This window comes from Cajanus cajan, chromosome 10, assembly GCF_000230855.2.
Source record: "Cajanus cajan strain Asha chromosome 10, NIPB_CcT2T_4, whole genome shotgun sequence".
NCBI lineage: Eukaryota > Viridiplantae > Streptophyta > Magnoliopsida > Fabales > Fabaceae > Cajanus > Cajanus cajan.
Window position 1 is genome coordinate 35,274,575 of NC_138526.1, and position 26,073 is coordinate 35,300,647.

Sequence of the window (26,073 nt, forward strand, 5' to 3'; positions counted from 1 at the left end):
TGTCAGCGACTGAATAGCTGATTTCAAAGAGGCTTTAGGAAGGAGGGGGTGTGTGGTGTGAGGTGTGGGGTGTGGGGGTGCAGGGAAGAGAGGTGTAAATTTAGAAAAATATTTTTTTTAAGGGTAATTTAGATATTTCATATATATTTTTTAAAAAAGGGGGTGTATTTATATGAGGGTGGAGGTGTGTTTATCATCTGCCTTTATACTTTGCTTGCCAACATGGCCTCACCTCTCCATTTGTGGACCAATGCAGGCCCAGCCTATGCATTTTGGGCCAGCCCATATGATCTGCTCTAAATACAACAATATTTACATATTAAGGGTATGTTTGGGAATAAGTCCACAGTTGAGTTCAACTTAATTAAGGTTTTAAAAAAAATAATATGTGTTTTCAAACTAATATCCAAACACACACTAAATCTTCATTACAAACTTTGTATAACAAGTATCTTATGCGTTCAACACTCCACTTCTATGTCTGCATATCCATGTTAGTACTCTATAATCACTTCAACATCTTTGTCAAGTATTAAATATCTAATTAACATTAAATAAAAAATGTATATTCTACAAATACGAAAACAAAAATCTAGAAACATTGAAATTATGAAAATCAAAATCATCACCAAAAGTATAATTATGTCTAATGTAAATAACAACAACCACTTTAATATTATTATTGTTAATAAACTGTAAAAAAAATATAAAAAAAATAAGGACATGATATTACAGTACAGTTTCTAGTCATGTAATGATATGTGTGAACCCCATCTCCTCCTTAACTACAAACACTTGCTGACAGTTATCATTTATTTTTATCTCTTTCTTATCACATTATATTATCTATCATCTTATACTTTTCTCTTTATTTGTATAGGCATCAAATAGCAAATGGATTTTTACCCATCATTTATTTTTCTAGTTATTAGCAAAAGCTCATCAGGAATATGTTTTCACTCTTTGACTAGAACAGGTACAGAGTATCTCCAAATTCCTGCAAGGATGCTACCAATGATCGACTGAAACACAATTGAAACAGCACCAGGTACTGCAGTTAGAGGATCTCCAAAGTGCTTCGTAGCCAAAACAATCCCAAGAACTGAGTTCTACAAAATGCCATGAAATAACTAGTAATTAAATTCATTTACAATTCAACTAATGATCACAAATGAGCTATATACCAAGTTGTCTATGCTTATAATAGGTGATGTGATATAAAAACGAGAAAAAAAGAATTGGGTCAAAGTGAGATAGAAAAAAAAAATTAAATCACACTAGCATATTTCTTGAAGTTCGATGAAATTACACTGACGCTTTTTTTTAAAAATATTTATAGGAAATTATAATGTAATGTTTTTTAAATAATTAAGAAAAATTAATATAATGTAATATACTGATATAATACTTGTTAAATAATTAAGAGAAGTTATTGTAAAGATAAAGAAAAGTAAGAAATTTTTGTGCTATTTCATGAAATCTTAGAGGGTATTCATGTAACTTACTCAAAAAGTAAATGTATGATAATAATTTTTCTAAAACTAGATATACTAATTGACTACTTGTCTTAGAGTTGAGTAAAAATAATTTTGTACTACTTCATAACTTATACTCCATATATAGCCATGCATTTTAATTGAAAATGTGTGGCACCAAAATTGATTTCACGTGCTACAAGGGACACTAACTTTACCTTCATGCCAACCTGAATGGATATGGTTCTTGCTGATGACACATCTAACCCTAGCATTCTTGCAAACACATAACCGAAGAAAAAGCCCGAAGCATGAAGAAGGAATGTGGCTAAAATCACTTTTCCACCAGACACAAGGATTGCTGAAGAACATTGGGCAATAGCATTTCCACTTAAAATTGCCACTGTTGTTACAGCAATGGGTGGCATCAATGGAGACACAAATTTAACCATTGGTTGGAAAAACTGATTCAGAAATGCACCAGCCAACACAGGGAAAAGCACAACCTGATCAAAGAGAATATGAAGAGAGGGTGCAACATGCAGTTACTACAAATTGATTAGATTCATTAGAAATAGAGACAAAATTTATTTGAGGAGTACTAAAACTTAATTACTTGCAATGTTGAAATCAATAAGCCAGATGCATCCACTGCTACATATTTACCAGCAAGTTTTGCTGTCAGAAAAGGAGCCATGATCTGCAATATTAGGTTTTCAATATTAGAACATCTTACAATGAATGTATATGAAGTTTTTTTATAAACTTTTTTTTTAAGCATTTTTAGAAAAGAAAAATGTGAAAGAAAAATAAAATATTTTTATTATAAGCTAAAATTAATTTATGTGCATAAAATAATTTGTTGAAACTCTCTTATATTAACTTCTCCAAAATTTTATTTATGATTTATGCAGAAATTTATTTCAACTTTTTTTTCCAAATTTTTCCTATAAATTCTTTTGGAGATAAATTTATAGAATCTTTGAAAGTCGTTGTGATAGATATCATTTTTTATGAAATGTTTGAAAAAATTGTAAAATTTTAATTATTTTCAATAATTGATTATGTGTATAGTTGATTATGACAATAATCGATCCTAAACTCTAAATTATAATCATAATACATTTTTTTTAGTAATTTTGATGAAAAAAGAGTTTATGATATTTAATTTTGATTGAATGCCAAAAACAATCAACTTTTATTAGTAAATTAGCTTTAGAATTTTTTTTATATAATAGTAAGTTTCAATTTTCAGATTTATAAGAAAAGCTTATTTTTCAAGAAAAAAAGAGGCTATTTATAAATTTCAGCTATTATTCCGAGCAAAAAGCCTATTTTATAAACTTTTTTTTTTCAACAAATATAGCTGAATCTACAAAACACTATATATATATATATATATATATATATATATATATATATATATATATATATATATATATATATATATATATTCAATGGCATATATGTATTGTACATAAAATAGATCGTCCCGTTTATATGTTGTTGAATTTCTAGTAAAATCATTGCTAATGCAAGATAGAAACCATCGAATTCAAATATATGAAAAAATAATAATTTATTTTTCATCAAACAACAAAATCTAAAAAAGATGAGTTAGGAAAAAGCCTGACTTAACTTTTGAAGTTTATAAACTATAAATTTTAACTATAAGCGCATGTTTGGGAAAAAATAATTTCCCCACTTTTAGCTGTTTTTCAGAAAAAAAAATTATTTACATAATAAACTTTATGTTTGAGACAAGTTTTTTTCTTCTAAAAAATAAGTATTTTTAAGAAGTCGAAAATTTAAATTTTATAATCATTTTTAACATCTTATTTTAAGCTAATTTACTATATAAAAATTTATTTTCTTATTATATCTAAACACAATTAAATATTTTAAAATCATCTTTCAACAGACTTATTCGAACAAAATTCCATCATGATTATATTCGATTATAGAATAATTATTTATTTATATAATCAATTATTAAAATAATTTAATTTTCACAACTCTTTCAATCACACTCTAAATATCATTTTGATTGAACTAATTAATTTATAAGTTCATCCAAAATTTTGCCAAATGCATTCTATACGAGTTTAAAAGTTTTAAACTAATTTACAATCTAATATCAAAATTTTCATTTTAAACTAATTAACTCATGAACTATTTCAAAACCTTTTCAAATACATTTATAATAAAATAAACTAATTAATCAAGTTCTTTTATAAATTGTTCAAATTTCTTATCAAAAACGTTTATAATAAAGAAAGAGTTGTGTTGTGTTGGAAGCCTTTGACGATGAAGGCTGCGATGGAAGCAACACAGATGCATGCATGTGCAACCATTAATTGTACGTTAAAAAAGGAAACCAAAGATATATAAGACTCAAATTATATATATAATACCAACCATGGTAGTTAGGGTGCTTGCAGTTGTCATTATTACAGAAAACGCCACATTTCCACTGCCAAAACAAAAACCTCATTTGATATCAATTCTATATATCTTATAAAAGATATTAAACCATTAATTAATTAGAATAACTGAGAGCCAATTAATATTACCGTGCTAGATATGTTATAATGTTACTAGCTGTGCCTGCAAAAAACAAAGAGTCAAACACCATTTAAAATATATATAGGTGCAGGATGCATATAATATAAATATATATATATATATATATATTGATAATAGATAGAATAAGAAAATTAATTAAACCACAAAATTGAAATTCATACCTCCTGGGCAGCACCCAATTAGTATTAAGCCTGCTGCAAAATGTGATGGAAGATTTAAGAGTTTGCTTATGAGAAATCCAGATAGTGGCATCACCTGCAATTAATTTGTCACCAATTTGCACAAATTAACAAAACAATGATATATACCCCAAGACAAACTCTTTTTTGTTCTTAAATGAAAAAGGTATGTATTTGATATATGTTTTACCAATATTTTCTTTTTCAGCTTCGACTTATAAGTTTTTTTTTTTTTTATTATTTATCAATCTATCTATTTATCTATCTATATATAATTTTTTTATTTTATAAAAATTAATAACATACTTCTTTTAAAAATATATACCTAAAATTTAAGTTTTAGTAGTCTTAATTACTTTCAAGTCGGCCAGGTATGTTATCAGAATATAATTTTGGTTTCATTATTTTTAATTAAAAATAACTAGATTTTTTGTACCCATGTACTTAATTTGAATATTTGTTTTCTATCTTTTCAATATTATTTTGCATAATTGTTAAATAATACTGAGATATATGTAAACAATATATTGTTTATATTTACGGATATCTTGACAATCTTTTCCTTTAAGTATATTTGTTATATATTATTTAATTTCCTAAAATTTTATTTGAATAAGTTATTGTAAATTTTAATGGTACTTATTTGATTATTTTATTAATTTATTAATATATTATGTAATATAAACATCATTTAACATTTTAATATTTGAATATTTTAACTTAATTATATTTGTGTAAGGCAGTGGGTGTTAGGAGTGCTCCAGGTTTGGTTTGATTTGATATTTAGAAGAAAAAAAATTAAAATATTGAAACATAAAAATAATACTATTTTTTAACTCATAAAAATAACATGTGATTTAATTTGGTTCACTTTAAATGCAATATTAAATACAAACTAAATGGATCTTTTATTGTTTTAATCTTTTGATTTATTTTTATATGACTTTTACACTTATTTTAAATTTTGCAACAAAAAAAATAAAGCATAATATACATAAGGTTTAAATATATTTTTAGTCTCTCAAATTTAAAATAAATTTATTTTTAGTTCTTTAAATTTAAAATTATTATTTTTAATTTTTGTAATTTTAAAAAAATTTATTTTAGTCTTCAGGTTACTAATAACATATCTGAAAGTGACAGATTGAAACAATTATCTAGTATTAAGTAAATTTTATACGATAATATTTAATAGATTTTTTTAACAAAGTTTAAATATAAAAATTAATACAACTTTTTTTAAAATTATAAGAATTAAAAAAAATAATTTTAAATTTGAGAGACTAAAAATAAATTTATTTTAACTTTATAAGACTAAAAATAAATTTATTTTAACTTTATAAGACTAAAAATATATTTAAATATATAAATAACTATTTAAGTAAAATTGGTCTTTGTTTACATAATCGTAAACAATATGGTAATTATAAAAAACTACAAATGATAGTTACATTGCAAATCTCTTATAAATGAAATACATTACATACTATGTATTCATATTTAATTAGTCATATATTCAATGTTATAAACTCATAGTATAACCTAACTAAAATATCACATAAAATCACACATTATCGGTATCAAAAATTTAATTATTACTTCATATAATATTACAAGTATATAAGTATAGTAAAGGTGCCTGTCAAAAAGAAAAAGTATAGATAAAGGTGAGGTGTGATTCGGTTCAGCTGTGACTGTGAGAGAGTTAATAATAGGATTAAAATTATATTTTTTGGTTTTTTTTTAATTTTATTGAAATTTTTTAATCAAATTTTTTTTTCCAATTCTCAACTTTTCTTAACTTTAGAAATCAACTCACCTAAACTTTTATATATATATATATATATATATATATATATATAAACTCTCATAATAAGTGCAATATTGTCTTATTAAAGTTAGACTTTGTAGTAATTACTTGTAGAGATAGTTAAAACGAATGATGGGTGTCAGTATTTATTATAAATGTAACTAATATAAAAGAAATATTATTTTTATTTTATGTTATCTTTTCTGAATGATCTATACAAGAAATTAATATAAAAAAGAAAAATCGATGTTTTCAAATAAGTTTTTTATTTGTTGTACAATTTTCAAACTAAGGTGTTGCTTAGAATAATTGAGGCGGTTCATAGTCAATTCGGGCGCTTCATAACCAATTCAATTCAGGCGGTTCATGAACCAATTCAATTTAATGCAAACCATAATAATCGAAGCAAAAAATTCATAATTGAACAAATTGAAAATAATATATATTTTCTTCATTGGCTTGAATCTAATTGAGGGGTGGCTTTCAGGTGTAAGTTTTTTAAAAAAAAATTAAAATTATAACATTTTTAGTTTTTTTTTTAAATTATCTTTTAATATTAAAATAAACTGATTTGAAATATTTCTCATTCCACTAAAACTAGTATAATGATAATAACGAGAAATGATAATGTTAGTGTTGATGCTAGCAATGCAAGTGGCAATGGTAATAGTAATGATGGTGGAGACATTATTAGTAGTGGTATTGATAATGATAGTAAAAATGATAAGGTAGTATTACTAGTGATACTTTAAATCCTAAACTTTAAATCTAATAGTGGTGACATTGTCAATATAATGTTGATGACTATAACAAAATGATGATGATGATAATAATAATAATATAAAAAGTAATGATAATAACAATGATAATTATAGTAGCAATGATGACATTATTGACAGTGTTGTTAACGACAACAATTATGATAGTGACGACAATGCTACTAGTATACGTTGATGGAAGCAATAATGTTGATGTTTGTAATAGTGATGACAATGTTATTATAAGTGATAATGATAACAACAATATCAATGATAATGACAATGACAATGATACTAATAATAATTAATTTTGCCTATGATGGTGCTAGTTGTAGAGGTGACTATGATGAGAGTGGTTTTAGTATAAGTAACAATAATGATATCAATAAATAATGATAGTGTAACACCCCAGAATTTCTACTATTGCAATATCAATTATTATCTATTTTTATATATTTATGAAGATTATTTTGTATAGTTACTTTAGTTAATTAAAATGGTTTTTATAAAGGTTTGTAACAATTTAAAATTATTTATGAAAATTTTTATAAAATTCTGTTTTTTACGCCGGAATGGACTGTTCCAAAAGTGGAACGGGCCGTTCCACACGAAGAAAATATACTATTTTTGAAGTGGCAGAACGGGCCGTTCCAAAAGCGGTACAGGCCGTTCCAAATATGTAAAAGGCCTATCTAGGTTTTTTCGGAACGGGTCGTTCCCAAAGTGAAACAGGCCGTTCCAGAGTAAGAAAAATGCCTAAAAAGTTAAGTTAGAAACTGGGCGTTCTACGTATTGTCAATGAGTGTTAAATGGAACCCCAGAACGGGTCGTTCTAGTTTTAAAACGGGTCATTCTACTTTTTGAAAATGGGTCGTTCCGATTTTGGAACGGGCCGTTCCAGTTAAAAATTTTACATATATTTGAAGGTTCCGGAACGGGCCGTTCCGAATTCAGTACGGCCGTTCCGGGTGCGCCAAGATGCCTATAAATAGGAGGCAGGGGGTGAAAAAAAATTATACTGAGAGAGAAGGTAAAATCTTAGAGAGAGAAAGAGAGAGAGAGAGAGAGAAAGAAAGAGGGAATCTAGAGGAGGAGGTCCTGCCCAAGTTCTAGCTCCTGCTTATCCAGGTAAGGGGGGAGTGAGAAACCTCGCTCGGGGGTGTGGGGATAATTGTTGGATAGTTTGATTGTCGGATTGGTCCCCAATCCCTTGCCTGTTGTTCTGTTTTATTTTTTTTTTGCTCTACCTTTGTTTCTTGTTACTTTGTTCTTTGTTGGAAGTAATAAATGAATAAGGAATTAATGCTAAAAATAAATAAGTTGAAATATGAATAAGTATGCTCTTTGTGAATTCCTGTGCGGAACTTATGAGGAGTATTTATGACATGACCATGTGAAATATGGACAAATGACATGAGACCTAAGAATGGACTATTGAGACAAGCTGTGATTATGAGAACATGAAAAATGATGACATGATGTACTTAATGAAATTCTGTAATAAGTCAAATGTTGAGTTAATGAAATAATGAATGTATGACATGCATCATATGCATATATTATTCCAGGTGTGCCGCTGAGGCCGCATACCAGTGATGTAACATGCTAACAAGGTGTACCTTAGGGTCACCAGTGATGTAACTTGCTAACAAGGTGTACCTTAGGGTCACCAGTGATGTAACTTGCTAACAAGGTATACCTTAGGGTCACAAGTGATGTAACATGCTAACAAGATGTACCTTAGGGTCACTAGTGATGTAACTTGCTAACAAGGTGTACCTTAGGGTCACCGGTGATGTAACCAGGTGTACCTTGGGGTCACCAGTGATGTAACCAGGTGTGCCTTAGGGTCACCAATGATGATATGTGAAACTTCCTTATTGCGCCACATGTATGCATTTATGAGTCAAATACATGATATCATAGCATGATAAATGAATCTATATGTGACATTGATTATTTATGTGTATTGTTTACATGCGACTTATATTTGTTGTGCGTGTGTATTCTATCTAACCTTTATTTCTGCACCTGAAACTGAGTGAGATGTTTCTCACTCCCTTGTTGTTCTTGTATATGTTTAAATTATGTTGCAGGAGATCAGCATCATGAGGATGTTGGTGATGAGACTTAAGGCTTCAATTGGGCATGCTCTGATAGGATGTGACATCAGGCATAGCTAGGCTTATTTTTGGGATGTTATTGTTTTTAAAAGCTTTAATTTTCTCTTCTTTTGTAATTTTGAACGTTCTTGAGAAAAGACCAAAATGTACATCTTTGTCATACTATTTTATTACATGATTTAAAAGTTATAAATTAATTCCTAACTAGGATGCACTGCCACCTTTGCTGGAATTAATTTATATTTTCCTTTATATGATTTCTTGAGTTTTGATACTTACGTGTTGACCTTTTTATGATTTATGAGTTACGAATGTGAATCTTTTACCTTATGATAATTGAGACAATTATTTTATCCATGAAAGAGGTTGTCAACTATGAAAGATTTTATTTACTCAAAAAAAAAAGAAAAAAATTATTGTTTACATTTATTATGTATTAATGTTGGGGTAGAGGGTGTCACAGATAGTAGTTGTGTAGATATAAGTAATGGTAATAGAAAATATCATTATCAAATGTAAGAGTTTGTTTTATTAAAACTAAAACAAAATTACAATCGTTTTTTTTTTCTTGGTTTTGAAAAAAAATATAAAAATATTTTGAAATTAAATTAAAAATCGTTTCAGTTTCATTTTTATCAAACATGTTTTGTTTTATAAGAATTGCATTTAAAAATAAAAAATCAAAACTCACTATCACTCCAAATAGGACCTAATCTAATGAAAAAAAAATTATACTATGTATTCAAGAGAGTCAAATAATCAGTTACATTTGTTCGGGAATTTGTATGAATAATGAATTTATTATTCATTAATTATTTATCATTCGAAAAATTATAAAATTATCTCCAACTTATAACTTTCCTTTTGTTAGTTGAAAATATTTCAACAACAACAATAAGGATTGAACTCATGTACTATGTACTTAATTCAACTCTTTAATCATTAAGCCGATTTAATTGTTCTTCAATTTATATTTTGAATTTATTTTATAAATATATTATAAATTATATATATTTAATTAAAAATTATGGAATGATATAATAATTAATAAAAGTTACGATATCATTTAAACTATTTATATATATATATATATATATATATATATAATATGCAATAATTGATGTTAAGATTAATTAATTTATAGAATAATTTAAAATGAATTAAATTTTAAAATCAAACTAATTAAATAATTAAAAATAAATTTAAAATGATTGCATCAAATAGTTTTTATTTAAAATTATTCAATTCAATTTCCCCTAGTATATATGCACAGAGGATCAGATCAAGGCCGGCTCAAAAATAAAATTACTAAAGTTCAAACTTTAGTTCACTAAAAAAAATATTTATTATTAGTTTTTTTATAAAATAAAAAGTCATATATTAATAAAAAAAGACTTAAAATATAACTCTTTTATTTAAAAGTAAAAAATAAATCTCTAAATTTATTTTAAGTTCCAAATTGCTGTAAATTTGATGCTGCACATGAAAAAAAAAAAAAAAAAATCTTTATGAGTTGCTTCTTTGAAAATAAAAATCGAAACAACAGAATGACTCAAACTCAAAGGACAATAAAATAAAAAGTAGAACTAAAACTCCAAATTAATAACCACCAGAGTGCAAATATATTACTAACCGAATACTGAAGGACGAAACCATAGAGAACTTGCTTAGGCATTGCAAGAGCCCCACGAAGATCATCAACACTCAGACTCATACCCATACCAACCATGATGACATTCAGACCCATGATTATCAATTTGGGAGTGACCCAATTGAAGAAATCTGGCTTCATCAACCCCAAAACACACCCAATTGAGACCCACAATGGAAATGCCGTCGAAAGAACCTCACCAACCACCACAACCCACTCCCCAACACTCCTACCTTCATTTGCACCGTACCCGTTCGACGAAATGCCACACTGAAGTGGACCAACGTTGGAACCGCCTATTCTTGGTGATTTTGATGTGCTATGGTTTAGCATTGACTGAGGTTGAGAATTGCTTCTGAGTGTGATCTCAGAAGTTGATTTGGTTCGAGTCAGAGTTGAATAGGCAGGTTTGAGTGGAACAAGGTTGGTGTGTGACTGCACTTTGATAACTCCATGAACACGAGGACGGCATGCAATTGATGCTTGCATTTCCTCCCTCTGTATTGTTCCACGACCCACAAAGAAAGAACACTAAGGACCAACTATTGTTTGTTCTTTATATAATTAAAGTGATATAATGTTTGGTCTATCCTTTTTCTTTTTAAGTATTTATAAGACAAGTCTATAGTGGCGGATCTAATATACTAGTTGTGACATTTTTAAAAAAAAAAATTACAAATCCATCATCACCGTCATCATTATATATATAAAATCAAAATATAGATGTCAAAATCAATCATGAGTAGATTCAATATATAAAATTAGTGATGCAAAACATAATATTTTTTAATATATATTAATAATTTAATTAAAGTGACATGTTGTATTTGTCTCCCTTTACTATGAAATCAGTTCACCACTGTCTTATAAAAAGTAGTTGATAAATAAAGATTTAATAGTAAGACGTTTGCTATATGAGTTAAGTCGGTTTAATTATATTCTTACTTGAACAATCTAAAATTTCAATAGACTAATTTATAAAATTTTGAATTCAACTCAATTAAAATCTGACACATATATTAAACAAGATCAAATTAATCTGAACTGTTAATATAATATCTCAAATTTAATATTATAATAGTATATAATTAAATATAATAGAAAAAAAATATAGTTGGATGTTTAATTAAAAAAATATTACTTTATTTAAACCAGAGTTAATTTTCAAGATGTGAATTTGACACTCCTATAACAATTAAAATTCAATTTTGGTTGACATATTTACTCAAGAAAATTTTTTGGGATCAAAAGTGTAATTTATCTTATAAATATTAATATCCAATTTGACAAGTAAAGTTTTGGATCAAAATGAATATGTAATGTTTTATATTTTTATGTATTTAATTATGAGTAGAATAAATATTTGGAATGAATAAAATGTATCATTTTTAATTAAATTAAGTTTTTATATTTTTTTAAATAAATGTATTTTTAGAAACTTGTATAAAAAAAATAAAAATAAAATCCTTAGATTGCACAGAAACTTGGCTGTTGTGGTTGTGTTTTGGTCACACACACGATGTTTTATTATTTCTCCACACTCATGCAACTTCACAGATTTAACACAAGTTCCATGTTAACACTATACAGTAACGTGATTTTTTTGGTCGGTTCCTGGAGTATTCACCATCGATAACAGTGATTAATCTCCTCGCTACGTTGGAGGCACCTCAAATGGTAGGATTCGAACCCCTGACCTTGCTTAAGCGTGGATCAACCCCTATCGCTAAATCACGTACTTGGAATTAAATCATAAACGTATAATTTAAAATTATGGAAACTAAATATAACGAAAAGTCTGATATAAATAATGGCAACCAGATTCAGATTACTCAGTATGGTTTCTAGTTTCTAGATATTTTAGGCACAGAGCGTCTCCAAATTCCTGCAAGGATACTACCCATGATTGACTGACCCACAATTGCAATAGCACCAGGTACTGCAGTTAGGGGATCTCCAAAGTGCTTCGTAGCCAGAACAATGTCCAGAACACAGTTCTACAAAATGCCATGGAATATAACTGGTAAATTTACGTGGAATTCAACCAATGATCACAAATGAGCTATGGCAAGTTGCTTATGCTTATAATGAACTGGAAAATTTATGGTTGGATTTGAATGTTGTGTATGAAAAAAAACATGATTAGAAGATGAGATTTTACTAAAAGTAACTTATCAAATTCTCTAACAAAAATTAATCATTAGCAAATAAATAAATATCCCGTATTAATAACATAGGTTAAAAAAAGTATTTTAATACTATTTTTGAAAAAATAGTTACATTGATAATTTGGGTTCTTACTAAAGTCAAACTCAATTTTTAATTAAAAAGTAATCTAAAAGCACTTAAAATGCTTTAAGTTGTCTATAGTTGGAAAAACAACTTAGAAAATACTAGATGACCACTTGTTTAGTAAAATTAATTTGACATGTTATTCAGAGGGACAATAATTATTAACTTTACCTTGGTGCCAACCTGAGAGGATATGGTTCTTGATGATGACACATCTAGCCCTAGCATTCTTGCAAATACGTAGCCAAAGAAAAACCCCGAAGCTTGGAGAAGAACAGTGGCTAAAATCACTTGTCCACCAGACACAAGGATTGCTGAAGAACTCTGCGCCATAGCGTTTCCACATAAAATTGCCACAGTTGTTACAGCAATAGGTGGCATCAATGGAGACAAAAATTTAACAATAGGTTGGAAAAACTGATTCAGCAATGCACCAGCCAACACAGGAAAAAGCACAACCTGTTCAAAGAGATTAGACAAAGGGAGTGATATAACAATTATTACTCCTTCCATCTCATATGACTACACTTTTAGTATTTAAAAGATATCTTTGAATGATATTTTTACTTTTTTAATATAATATTAATTAATTTTATATTAATTTATCTTTTCATAAATTATTAAACTATCACAATTCAAAAGCAATGTATTTATTGGAAGAGTAAACTATTTTAGTAAAATTTATTAAAAAAAATGATATATTTATTATTCTTTTTATTAATTTCTATATATAAAAAAATATTTAAATTGCAATCGTAATGAGAAGGAAGGAAGACAATATAAATTAGAAACCGAGACAAGATTAATTTGAGAAGTGCTAAATTAGCTTACTTGCAATGTTGAAATCAATAAGCCAATTGCATCCACCGCTACATATTTGCCAGCAAGTTTGGCTGTCAAAAATGGAGTCATGATCTGCAAAGTTAAGTTTTCAATGTGAGAAAAAATAAAAAATAGAAAGTGTACCAAAATGCACTATTCCTTCATAACAGATATCAATTATGTTCTGAGCAAGATCTTTAATTAGATTGGAGTGGTCATTGAATCACTGAAAGGAATGGTTTAATGTTAAATGATTTAGGCTGTGTTTCAGTGTTTGGGAAAAGTTGGGTTGAATGTAACTCACGTTTTCTCCAATCTGCCAACATACTTTTCAGTTTTCACGTTTGTCATTAATTACACATCAAATAGGGATACTAAATATATATAAGACTTAAGAATAGTGTTTATTTGATACTAAATATATATAAGACTTAAGAACAGTGTTATACGTACAACAAAAATTGTACAACTTGATGAACATCATTTTTGTATCTATATCTATCTATCGTTAATAATACTTTTCTTTATAATAAATGAAGTGATAGAGAGATAGATACAAAGGTAATGTTGTACAATTTTTGTTATACATATATGATTACTCAAGATTCAAATTTCAAATTATGTTACCAACCATCGCAGTTAGGGTGCTTGTAGTAGTCATTATCACAGAAAGCGCGACATTTGCACTAGCAAAACAAAAAGGTCATCAGATAACCTAAGGTGTGTTTATTTATACCTTTTCCCACATTCCAATGCAACCTAACATAACTGAGAAAGTTTTGGATTGGCGTTGGATGGGATTTTAAACTAAAACAAACACAGTGATGGTTTATCAAAAGCATCAATTGAAATAACAGTTGTGAGAGTCAATATACCGTGCAAGATATGTTATAATGTTACTAGCTGTGCCTGCAACCAAACAAAGAGTTGAAAATATAGGTGCAGGATGGATAGAAAACTTGAACAACAAAATTAAAATTCATACCCCCTGGACAGCACCCAAGTAATATTAAACCTGCTGCAGAATGTGATGGAAGATTTAAGAGTTTGCTTATAAGAAATCCAGATAGTGGCATCACCTGAAAGTTCTCACCAATTCTCACAAACAAAACAATGATATATACATCATCAAGACAAACTCTTTGGATGTATGTTAGGATTAGTTTTCAGTTTTACCAAAATCAATTACAAAACTATGTTGAAGGTCACAGCAATAAATAGTTGCTTCAAATTTTCAATATGATTTTGGAGTTTAGAATGTATTTTAGAATATATTCAAACACATCATAGAATAGAACGGTAGTAAAATGGCTAACAAAATAACTATTTGGTATATGAAAATGTTATATTGGTTACATTATTATTTTTCTTTTACAAATAAATGACAAGGTATCTATGTATTTTAAATATGAGTTTGCTATCTTTTCAATATTATTTTGAATAATTTATTTGATAATATCAAGGTTTTATAACAATATTCATATTTAAAATATTTAATCAAATTTGTTTAGAAATAATCTTTTATATATTACTTTCTTTCCTTTTTCATCGGAATAAATTATGCTATTTTTAAAAGTCTTTTATTTTTTTTTTTACTAAATTGTTAATACATTATATAATAGTTTAAATATTATTTAAAATATTTTAGTATTTCGATTAATTATATATATATAAAAGTTGTTTGTGTTTGTTTTTTTTACGAACGAAACACATTAGAAAGAAACCAAAGTGAAAGAAGAAAAAAATTAACTCATTTTATTCCCATGTTTGGTACATTATGGAAGGAAAGAAAGCTTTATTCCTGTGTTTGGCTAGGTAGTTGGAAAATGTGAGAAATTGAATTTCAAATAGAAAGAAAAGGGAGAAGAAAATATAATTTGAATTTTTATCTTTTAAAATTAACTTTTTACTCTATTTTTAATCAAGTTTTTCTTTTCTCTCATTTTTATGTCTTCCAAGCATAGGGTAAAAAGTAAGTGAGGTCATTTTTTATGTAATCCACTCATTTTTGGATGGAAGAGATAAAATTGCTTGTGTGAAAATAAAATATTAGACTATGCATTTTTATATTTTTATTAAAATAATTATATTATTGTATATATCGTAATTTTATTTTTTATTTTAAATAAATGTATCTCTTTCTTTCTTAAATATAATCATTTTAATTTTTTCATTTCACCAAAAAAATCCATAACCATTAATAAAAGTGATATTTTGGTACATATCCATATTTTTTAAGATTCTTTTATTCTTCAAATAATACACACATTTATCTCACATGTAAGGATTATGAGTTTTCAGTTGGATATATTTTTTTTTTTAAGAATATGAGCTTGTCTTTTTTAAAAATAAAATTGACAATTTTTAGTTTTTTATTAATTTTTGTTACATAAAGTAATTATTGAAATTAAGTCTCATTTGTTAAATAATGATGTATATAAAAAAATCATAATTAATTTGATTATTAATGTTTACATAATAAATATTAAATTATATGACACGTCAATTTTGAACTTTATATATTAATTATTTGTATTCAATTCTTTAATTTATGTGTCATATGATTTCACATTTATTAATGTCACATGAGTAAATACATAAAATTACTTAATAAAAAAAAAGACTTAATTTTGAAAACTAATTTATGAGATAGAAAATTAGTGAAAAATTAAAAGTTGAAAAAAAAATAAAAAATGAATAAAAATCAAATTCTTAAAAAGTGAGTGAATAAAAACTTACTTATGCAATGTGATTTAATTTAATTTAAATGCAATGTTTAACTCAATTAATCTAAACCAGATATAAGCACTACATTGCAAGGAATACTAACCGAATACTGAAGAACAAAAGCAGAGAGGACTTGCTTAGGCATGGCAAGAACCCCACGAAGATCATCAAGACTGAGAGTCATACCCATACCAAGCATGATGATGTTGAGACCCGTAATACTCAATTTGGGAGTGACCCAATTGAAGCAATTGGGTTTCATCAGCCCCAAAACGCACCCAATTGAGACCCACAGTGGAAACGCCGCTGAAAGGACCTCACCAGCCACCACAAGCCACTCCCCAACACTCCTACCTTCATTTGCACCGTACCTGTTCGACGAAATGCCGCACCCAAGTGGACCCACGCTGGAACCACGGATTCTCGGTGATTTTGATGTGCAAAGGTTAAACAGTGGTTGAGGTTGGGAATTGCATCTGAGTGTGATCCCAGAAGCTGATTTGGCTCGAATTGTTGAAGTAAAGTGGTGGGGTTTGAGGGGAACGGTTGTTGGATTGTGTGGTCCTGGAATTACACGAGGACTGCACGCAATTGATACCTGCATTTTATCCAACAACGGAAGAAAGAGCACTCCAGAGTACAGACCAGTTATGATTTAAAGAAAACTGCAAAATCAAAATGAGTTTTTTTTCTTCTAAATTATCTATTTATTACCCTATTTATTTTTAAACTTTAATTTGATTCTATTATTTTTATTAGGGCTGATCATTGGATAGTTTTGGTTGGATTCAGGCCTAAAATGTCCAATCTGACAAAAATCAAGCTAAAAAAAAATTGCCTTGTAACTATTAATTTCTCGATTTAAGCTGGGTTCGAGTTAGTTCAGTTACGGTCTGGGTTAGGCCATTTACTTCAAATTTGACCTATAATAAAATATATGCAATATAAAGGTAAAATAATTATACAAAATATATGCAATATAGATACAATATTCCAATAAAAGTAAATTGCACAACCTAAGTTATCAATTAAACAACTCTTATACAAAGTACTACACAACAATAGCACTAAAAGATAAATGATTGCACCATCCATCCAATGACCATCTCTGCATAGCATCTTACATCTATCTAAGCTCTACTCTCATACCATGTATGATCATAACAATTCAAATCACATGAAAACACATAAGAATAAGCTAGAATTTAAAGAATAACATATATACAACACAAAACATCACCAATATTAATATATCAACACATCTTCACTACACTTTCAACCACTATCAACATGTAGCATTACAACTCAATCAACATATATCAACAAGAACAACTCAGTTTACTATAACACAATATCAATTTGAACATCACTCATCAATAACTCAATTTTCACCATAACAACATAGTATATACAACATGGCAATGACATTCGTCGTCATGCATTTCAATCAAGAAATATCTTATAACACAAGGTGAACAATTTAAGTGGTTTGACCTTACCGAACCAACAACACATGGTGATATTTTTTGCTTGCTTGATCAATAATAAATTGGATATCAATCCACAATACAACAACTTGGTTTCTCGGATGTCGTCGCTTAAACAAGGAAGTTGAGTACTACTATTAGGGTAGCATAGCTGGATATGAGCATACCACAACATTATCTAGCTTAATTAAGTCTCCTATGAGATTAGTCCATCAACTACCCTCCAAATACTACGCCTTTTCAATACTCGGTAAGGAATTGAGTTGTTGACTTCGTTCTTTACTCAATTAATCACTTGTAATCAGTATAGCTAGACTTGCCCCCTAAATTGTGGTTGCTTTCTACATGTGTACCTCGATCTTGCTCGCACACAGTACTAACTAAAGTCTTAGATGAGACTCAACTGTCCTCTTCAAGGGTCAACTCCTCAAGAATGATTTTTAACAAATTGGGCTCTTAGAGCACCAAAATACAAGATCCATGTAATGGGACATACAACTTTAAAAACAACCTCTCCTTTAATCCTAGATTGGTCATCACAACTCAAGACCACCATTCCTAACTACTTAAAGCATTCACAACCTTCATCATCTCAACAACACAACAACATCATTCATATAGCATTTCCAACACAACCACGCCACCAACACCCAACATACAACACACAATGTATAACTCAACTCACTTTCAACTCTCATTTATCCATCATCATTAATTACCATCATATAAACACCTATAATCAATATGAAACAACTTAAAACATGCAATAGATTAATCTACTCCATTCATATTCACAAATTTTGAAATTAAACAACTAGTCTTCATCAAGCAACCAATGTTTGACGCCATACATCTTACACCCAATGTCATTGAGGCAAGGAACTCTCTGCCTTGTCCATGTCGGGCATGGATAAGATAGAGGCCCATGGGACCTCATGCTTGGTGTGGCAAAGCTCCACACCTGGTCTCATTTCAAGCATGGAGTCTCTACTTGACTCACATTCGATGTCACCGTACTTGCACTCGACATTGTCTAGAGCTCCCTTAGAGATTGATGTCACAAAGTTAGAGACCTTCTAGAGCTTTCACATTGATGTCATTCAAACCACACCCAATGCCACTTCAACCCAAGACAAGTCTCTCTCCTTACGCCTAATGCCACCAATCTTGTGTTCGACATGATAACACAAGTTCTTCACTTATGCAAATCACAAGTTTTACTCAATCCACCTAAAAAACTTAGCAACTTCCAAGCATCCAACAATATCAATCAACTATATACATCACAAACAACACATAAATGTACTTAAAATCAACGTGCAACCACTAGGGATCAAATCTCCATTTTTGTTTTCAACATGTTTCAAAACTCAAACTCATCCAACCCCAAGCATTCAATCTCAATCCAAGCAACACAACCACAATTTACAAGAAGAATCATCTACTTGCAACTTAAAACATCAAACAAGAACACATTATAACTTCCCTAACCTCAAGATCAATCCAGAAAATAAGAAAAAGAAGTAAAAGACACCACATGACTCTAAGAAGCTCCACACGGATACACTAGCTTGATCCTAGATTCCTATAACCTGAATCAACAACAATACAACACATATGAGCTTAAAGTAAGAATTGGAGAAGATTTAGAGGGAAATGAATCTCATAAACTAGAGTCCTTCTATTTAGAATTCTTTTCTCTAAGTTTCTAAAGACTTGAATTTATGAAGCTGAATTCAAAACATAAATCTTATGTACTCCTCTCCTTGAGGCCAAACTGAATCTCTACCCAAAGAAACCCACAAAACTACCTAAACTCATAAGGAATCCTTAGATTCCAGAGCTCCTCAATATAGAACAACAATCTACACAACTACAAAAAATAAATTTAAACAACTACGACACTCTACGACTCATAGTGTTACAGTAGTAAGTGACAAATAGAGATAATCTAATAGTGTCTAAAAAAATGAATAATTTAAAATTATTGAATATAATATTAATTACTTTATAGTTTATACTACTGTTTGGACAATATAATTGAAAAGAATATGTGACTTTTGATGACTATTTTATGATATATATATATATATATAATTTTATAATTATTTAATATACATCACTTTATTTTACGTATAATATGATATGTAAAATATATGAAAGTATTCATTGTTAGTTAAAATGAAATCTTGATTTATCACATCATTTTAATTTATTAAATAATTTATTTTTGGTTCTTTTGACTTTTAATTTTGAGTTAATTTTTTTTCTGAAAAATAATTATTTTCAATTTTAAACATTTTTTTATCTAATTGATAACATAAAAATTTCTCATTAAATTCCCACTTATAAAACCTAATTAATGTATGAATTAAAAGGTCATAGTAGCATAAAAAGTAAGTAAAAAAATATATAATAAAAAATAGTTAAATAAATTAGTTAAAAGGATAAAAGGATAGTTAAGAGATAAAATAGTCATAAAAAATGTGAATACTAAATAAGATATCCTTTGTAAATGTTATAAATTATATATTATGACTATTCATTTATATTTTAATAACATATTTAATGGTTAAAAATAAATTCATATGCATGAGGGACAACCTCGTCTTAAAATTCACCACATATATAATGTACTAAATTGTTAAATAGTTCATCTATATTATTATTTTAAAACGTTTCTCACATTACTTAATTGATACATATTCATATTTTGCATTAATTAATGATGCGAGAGAAAGTGACATAATTATTAATTATATTTATTAAATATTATTAAAATATCATATACTCCATAAGTTTAAGTTTAATTATAGTTTATTATATATTTTAGTATGTATTTTTTTTAATAATTAACATATATTTTTATCATTGTAAAACATTTAGTACTCTATTTGTTAAGTTTAATTTCTATGCATATTTATGATATTACACCCCCTCCTCTCTTCTCCGCAAAAATTATCATTGGCATAATTTTAAAAATAATTGATGTAAAAGTTAACAAATTCATAATACATGTTAATTTGTGATTAAATAATAATGTAAAAAAAAAATTACACTCTCAATGCACAAACTATTTACTCTTACTTGTTTAACATATAATTTATTTTTAGTGATGATAGTCTAACTTTATTTTGAATTATGATCTGTAATTTTAATTATTGATATATCATGTATGAATTTATTTATTTATTTATCCATTAATAAAAAAAGATTAAACAAATTCAGCAAATAAAATAAAGAAAAATTACTCCTAGTAACCTAAGATCTTGGATCCACCATTGCATGGAGATGCTAACTTTTGAAACTTCACTTTGAATGCGGAAAATCACGTCATGATGCCACACCAAACATGTTCACAGTGGAGCAGGACAAAGCAAAGTTGAAGAGAACATTAAGATGGCAGAAGAATGGTGCATCCCCACTGTTTGGCCTTACCAAGGTTTAGTGGGTATTTTCTCTGATTATAGTAGAAAACTGCTTCATGAATCCAAGAGGAAAACTAAGGAACTCTTAAACAAGTAATAAAAATTCAACTTGGCACTCTCAAATAGGATAGTGAAATTCACTTGTTTGTATATAAATTGATTCTTCCTATCAACTTAGGCACTCGTCGAGCAAGTAATAGTTACAGTATTGTGAGTAAAATTAGTCTATGATGTAATGGGTTGAGGCCAAGATAATGGTGGCAGAGCCAAAAAAATAAAAAATAAAACAATCAAATGACAAAGTGAAACAATGACTAAATAGCCATGTGGTGATCAACCAAGGGACAAAATGAGTTTCTTGCCCTAAGCACCATATGGGGATCAACATGAAACATCAGACTATAATAATAATAATAATACATGCCTATATAATGTGTATATATCTGTTTCTAACATCTGATGAACTTGTAAATGACCTCAATGCAAGAGAAGCCAACTTTGACCACCAACAACAACTGCACGAGTGGTGCAATATGCCTTTCTTGCAATAGTCCCATTTTGAAGCATGGTTCACCTCCTCAATGCTTGCATAAATATACATACAGTGGCAAGTTATTCATTATAACAACTTCTGGTGACTCTCAAGGATGCAACAGTAATTGCTCCTATATATTGAATCAAGCAGGGATGTTGCCAACTCCAGATTCAGACCACATCTAGCAGCAAAAAATCGTTTCTAACCCTGATTCTGCTTTGTGAAGGAACAAGAAGCTGTCATTGTGAGAACCACTCTTAAAGACAGATTGAGATTTTACATGCAATGATTATTTACAAAATTGCAGGTTTGTTCTTGCTCTATGACAGTTTACAGGCAGCATCAAAACCAGAACAAAAAAAAAAGTTAAGCCAAAAAAGAAAAGTAAAGAATGTACAAGTTTAAAAGGCCACCTGGAAAATATGGAAACACATAAAACATGGAATTTGCTTCCAAGTCAACTAACATGTTGTCTAGTAGGAAAACATCCATAAAAATTAAAACTATTAATCCATGTGGACTCCCTTCAGTCACTTAATTTTAACTGGATAATTCTTGCTCAAATGCAATTCAACTATAAGTTATAGATTATCAACTCAGATATCGAGATCATGAATACTCTTTATGTAACAAGGATCAATCAGGCTTTAGAATAAATGCCAGAAGACCACCATCTGAATTGGGGGTAGTCTGTTAGATTTATCGACTACTGAACCCATCCCCACGTATACATATAGAATGCCTATAATATGAAGTTAAAGAATTTTGATGGCACTAGGAGCATGGTTTCAGAAATTAACGTCATCCTCTGGTTGCAAGGATTTTATCCACTAATTTCATGAAAACATAGTTTTCTTACCTAGTAACAAGTAGACAAAAGGCATCCTCATAAATTAAACTAAAAAATCATGAATGGGAGGGAACCAATAATAAACTCAGATTCACTAAACCCAAACGGGACATGCTGCATCATTGCTTTTCTTATGTGGAATACAAATGCTGAGATTCAGTAGGAAAGCTATAGCCTATTTCATATATTGAGCATGGATCCTCATAAAGAATGCCTATGGCAAAGACCAGAAATCTTAATCAGAAATATCTTTCGTTTACCTTTAGTCTTTTCATCAGAACTGATCATGCATATGACACTATCAGAGGTTCTCTGGAGTTTTCTCTAGATTTACTCTCGAAATAGAAGTACAATATCAACTGTATCAATCCCAAAATGGTTCCTATCCCATTCGGCACCTACAAATCAAGAAAAGATGTTGGTACTGTTATACTTCAAACATAAGCCACCAAAATGAACATTTCAAACTAAAATGGCCATTTCAAGAATAAATAGATAAAAAAAAAATGTTGGAAGGAACCTTACATAAATGAAGGCATCATTGTTGAATATTCCATAAAGCAAGAAAGAGGTGCTCATTAAGAAGGTGGAAAGTGAGAGATAAAATGGCATGAACTCAACACTCTTTGTCTGAATGACCAATTTCTGAGATATATAGTAGATAACGTGAGTAAATTCACCCACTAACAGATAAGGCTCATATTTTATATGGATATGAAGGAAACAAAATAACACACTCACAATTATAAACAATGGAGAGGCAAACATTGAAATGAGAGATGCACAGCTCAAGAATCCCACAAAGAAACGGCGCGTTAGAGCGTCATTTATTTGCAAGCTTCCAAATAATATGATTGCAAATACGCCAAGAACTGCTAGCAATAATCCAAACATTCTCACCTATCCAATAGTAGTTTAAACATTTTAGAAACTATCCGCCAAATTTTGGACTTATCATATCACAAAAATAAGCTGCAAATAGTATTAACCTTCTTTGCTTTCTCAGCATACATCAAGAAGAGGATTATGTACACAAACTGAAAGACTGCTCCAATTGAATTAACAGTGGTAATCAACAAGTTATCAGCAGATATGAGAGGTGTGCCATACCACAAGCAGATCAAGCAGTTCAGAAGAGAATAAATATATGGCAACCCTGAGAACATCTCTGTTGACCCATTTCTCATAATCCTCCTAAATGTGGGTCTAGAATTCAAAACCAGAACAAGAGTTACACAATAAACAGAAATAAACAACAAAAAATTCTTCAAAATCCATCAGGAAACAAAAAACTTACATGGGGGACACAAACAACCCAAAAGCAAACACATTTCCTGCAAATAATCAAGTAACTTAACAAAGTGAAATGTGTGATCATCAACTAAGAAAAATGGGTCTTTTTTCTTTTTCTTTTTCTTTTTCTCAATTATCATAGAAAAAGAAGTACCTGCAATTCCAGCTACATCTTTGGCAACTCTACAAATGGAAAATGCAGCAAAGAGAGACATTGATCTTCAAACACCAACAAACTAGATAAATGAAACCAAAGCCTCAATTATTCAAATTATATTGTACACTTGAGAAGTAAATTTGAGGCATGTCCTTTGTAATCTAGTTTGTGGTTTCTCTCGGCAAGTTGTCCACTTTAAAATGAAAAACATAATTAATGGTAACCTCATAATATATATAGTATGAGTGGTTGTAGCAAAGAAGTTCACAAATAAAATAAAATAAAATAAAAAAGGGTTATGAGCCACGAAAAAGAAAACAATTTGCAATTGAAATTTGAGTACGTCCACACGTTGAGTGAAAGTAGTTGAAAAATCGGCGCACGTTTTTATGAGACAGACCGAAGCTGAGCTGTTCGGATTAGGACGAGGAGCACCGTCAATGTACAACATTCCAACTGAATAGACATTTTTCTTAAAAAAATATATATTATAAATTTTTAAAAATTAAATTATTTTTAAAATAAAAAATAAAATAAAGATAGAATTTATGTAATTTTTTATTAAAATAATAAATAAATAGTAAATATTGTTAAAGCTAAACCAATCCAAAAATAATAGTATCAAGTTACTTGAGTCACATTCTGACATAACTTAACTTATCTAATAATTCTTATTTTTAATAACTAAAACGATCAACAATGATTGTTGACTAAAGTAACAATAATTTTTTTTATAAGTAATGTCTTTTATTCAAGTTTTGTAGAAAATAATATTTTATTTAATTTAAAAATAAATATATTTGATTTAATTCCAATTAATAAAAGTTAGTTCGTGATAATATTTAAGGTCTATTTAAACAAATAACTTATTTAAGATTGTATTTAATTATTTTTTATGTAATAAAAATTTATATTATAAAAATTAAAATTTGATATATTATTATATTTGGATATACATATTAATAAATATTTATATAATTTTAAAGTATTTAGATGTATCATTATTTAAGTATTTGTAAGATGTTATTTATTAAACTTAGACATTAAATAAGAATCAAAATACCTTCTTATAATAATGAGAAAAAAAACTTAAAAACTAATATGGCTAATTATATATATTTTAAAAATTTAATTTAGCTACGTTTTTGCCTTTAAATATTGTCGTAACTCGTAAGAATAAGATTATTATTCTGATATAGTATATTATACGACTATTCAATGAATCTAGAAGGAATTAAACTTTAACGAACTCATACAACTGAATATTGTTTATTTTGATTAATTTAATTTAAAGAATTAAATTTTTATAGTAAAGTATTTTTGTATTCGTAACTCGAAATTACAAAAATAACTAAAAGACATATGTATCATGTACAATCAATAAACATGTTTTTTATGTACCAAAAAAATATATGTAACAAAACTACATTTTTTTACACCTAAATTACATGCTTTTAAGAATACAAGATTTTTTTTTTATGAAAAGAGTTGGTGGAATCGAAAGACACTTTTAATACTACTAAGTAAGATAATAATGAATGTTGATCTACTAGATTGTCCTACAAGAATATTTATTTTTGTAATCACTCGACTAATTTTTTAATGTTAAGAAATTTCAATGAAAATTATTATTTACATGAGATTTTAATGATAATAAGAAGAATCAAACCCCGCATTTATAGAGAAAGTAAGAGGTAACTCCTATTAAAAATTTATAGGTGAAAAAGGTTACAACATAAAGATCTAACCTATAGATTAAAATATATGTATATATAGATAAATAGATATAAATAAAGATCTAACTTATGGATTAAAATATATGTATATATAGATAGATAGATATAAATAAAAATCTAACTTATGGATTAAAATATATGTATATATAGATAAATAGATATAA

The 26,073-nt window shown here is 28.3% G+C and overlaps 3 protein-coding genes across 7 annotated transcripts; all 3 read right to left on the reverse strand.

Annotated features, from left to right (window-relative positions):
- Positions 1 to 615: 615 nt before the first annotated feature.
- On the reverse strand, positions 616 to 12,186 carry LOC109809708 (putative sodium/metabolite cotransporter BASS1, chloroplastic). The gene is made up of 7 exons (XM_020373090.3): positions 10,565 to 12,186; positions 4,223 to 4,316; positions 4,049 to 4,082; positions 3,894 to 3,948; positions 2,092 to 2,175; positions 1,694 to 1,981; positions 616 to 1,109 (listed from the first exon to the last, which is right to left on the reverse strand). The coding sequence occupies exons 1-7, from the start codon at positions 11,069 to 11,071 to the stop codon at positions 957 to 959; spliced, it is 1,215 nt and encodes a 404-aa protein (XP_020228679.1). The 5' UTR covers positions 11,072 to 12,186; the 3' UTR covers positions 616 to 956.
- Positions 12,187 to 12,335: 149 nt separating this feature from the next.
- Positions 12,336 to 17,391, reverse strand: LOC109809707 (putative sodium/metabolite cotransporter BASS1, chloroplastic). Of its 2 annotated transcripts, XM_020373088.3 has the most exons (7): positions 16,527 to 17,391; positions 14,682 to 14,775; positions 14,572 to 14,605; positions 14,328 to 14,382; positions 13,706 to 13,789; positions 13,046 to 13,333; positions 12,336 to 12,579 (listed from the first exon to the last, which is right to left on the reverse strand). In XM_020373088.3, exons 1-7 carry the CDS (start codon positions 17,025 to 17,027, stop codon positions 12,427 to 12,429), a joined length of 1,209 nt encoding a protein of 402 aa, XP_020228677.1. In that variant the 5' UTR covers positions 17,028 to 17,391; the 3' UTR covers positions 12,336 to 12,426. The 2 variants fall into 2 exon arrangements, with proteins under 2 accessions (XP_020228677.1, XP_082921938.1); XM_083065812.1 differs by lacking the exons at positions 14,328 to 14,382; positions 14,572 to 14,605; positions 14,682 to 14,775 and having other exon boundaries at positions 16,527 to 17,341.
- A 4,027-nt stretch (positions 17,392 to 21,418) lies between these two features.
- On the reverse strand, positions 21,419 to 24,381 carry LOC109809654 (bidirectional sugar transporter SWEET2). Of its 4 annotated transcripts, none has more exons than XM_020373026.3 (7): positions 24,171 to 24,381; positions 24,021 to 24,057; positions 23,713 to 23,929; positions 23,465 to 23,623; positions 23,249 to 23,368; positions 22,984 to 23,121; positions 21,419 to 22,089 (listed from the first exon to the last, which is right to left on the reverse strand). In XM_020373026.3, the coding sequence occupies exons 1-6, from the start codon at positions 24,229 to 24,231 to the stop codon at positions 23,008 to 23,010; spliced, it is 708 nt and encodes a 235-aa protein (XP_020228615.1). In that variant the 5' UTR covers positions 24,232 to 24,381; the 3' UTR covers positions 21,419 to 22,089; positions 22,984 to 23,007. The 4 variants fall into 4 exon arrangements, with proteins under 4 accessions (XP_020228615.1, XP_020228614.1, XP_020228613.1 ...); XM_020373025.3 differs by having other exon boundaries at positions 21,419 to 22,109; XM_020373024.3 differs by having other exon boundaries at positions 21,634 to 22,086.
- Positions 24,382 to 26,073: the final 1,692 nt, after the last annotated feature.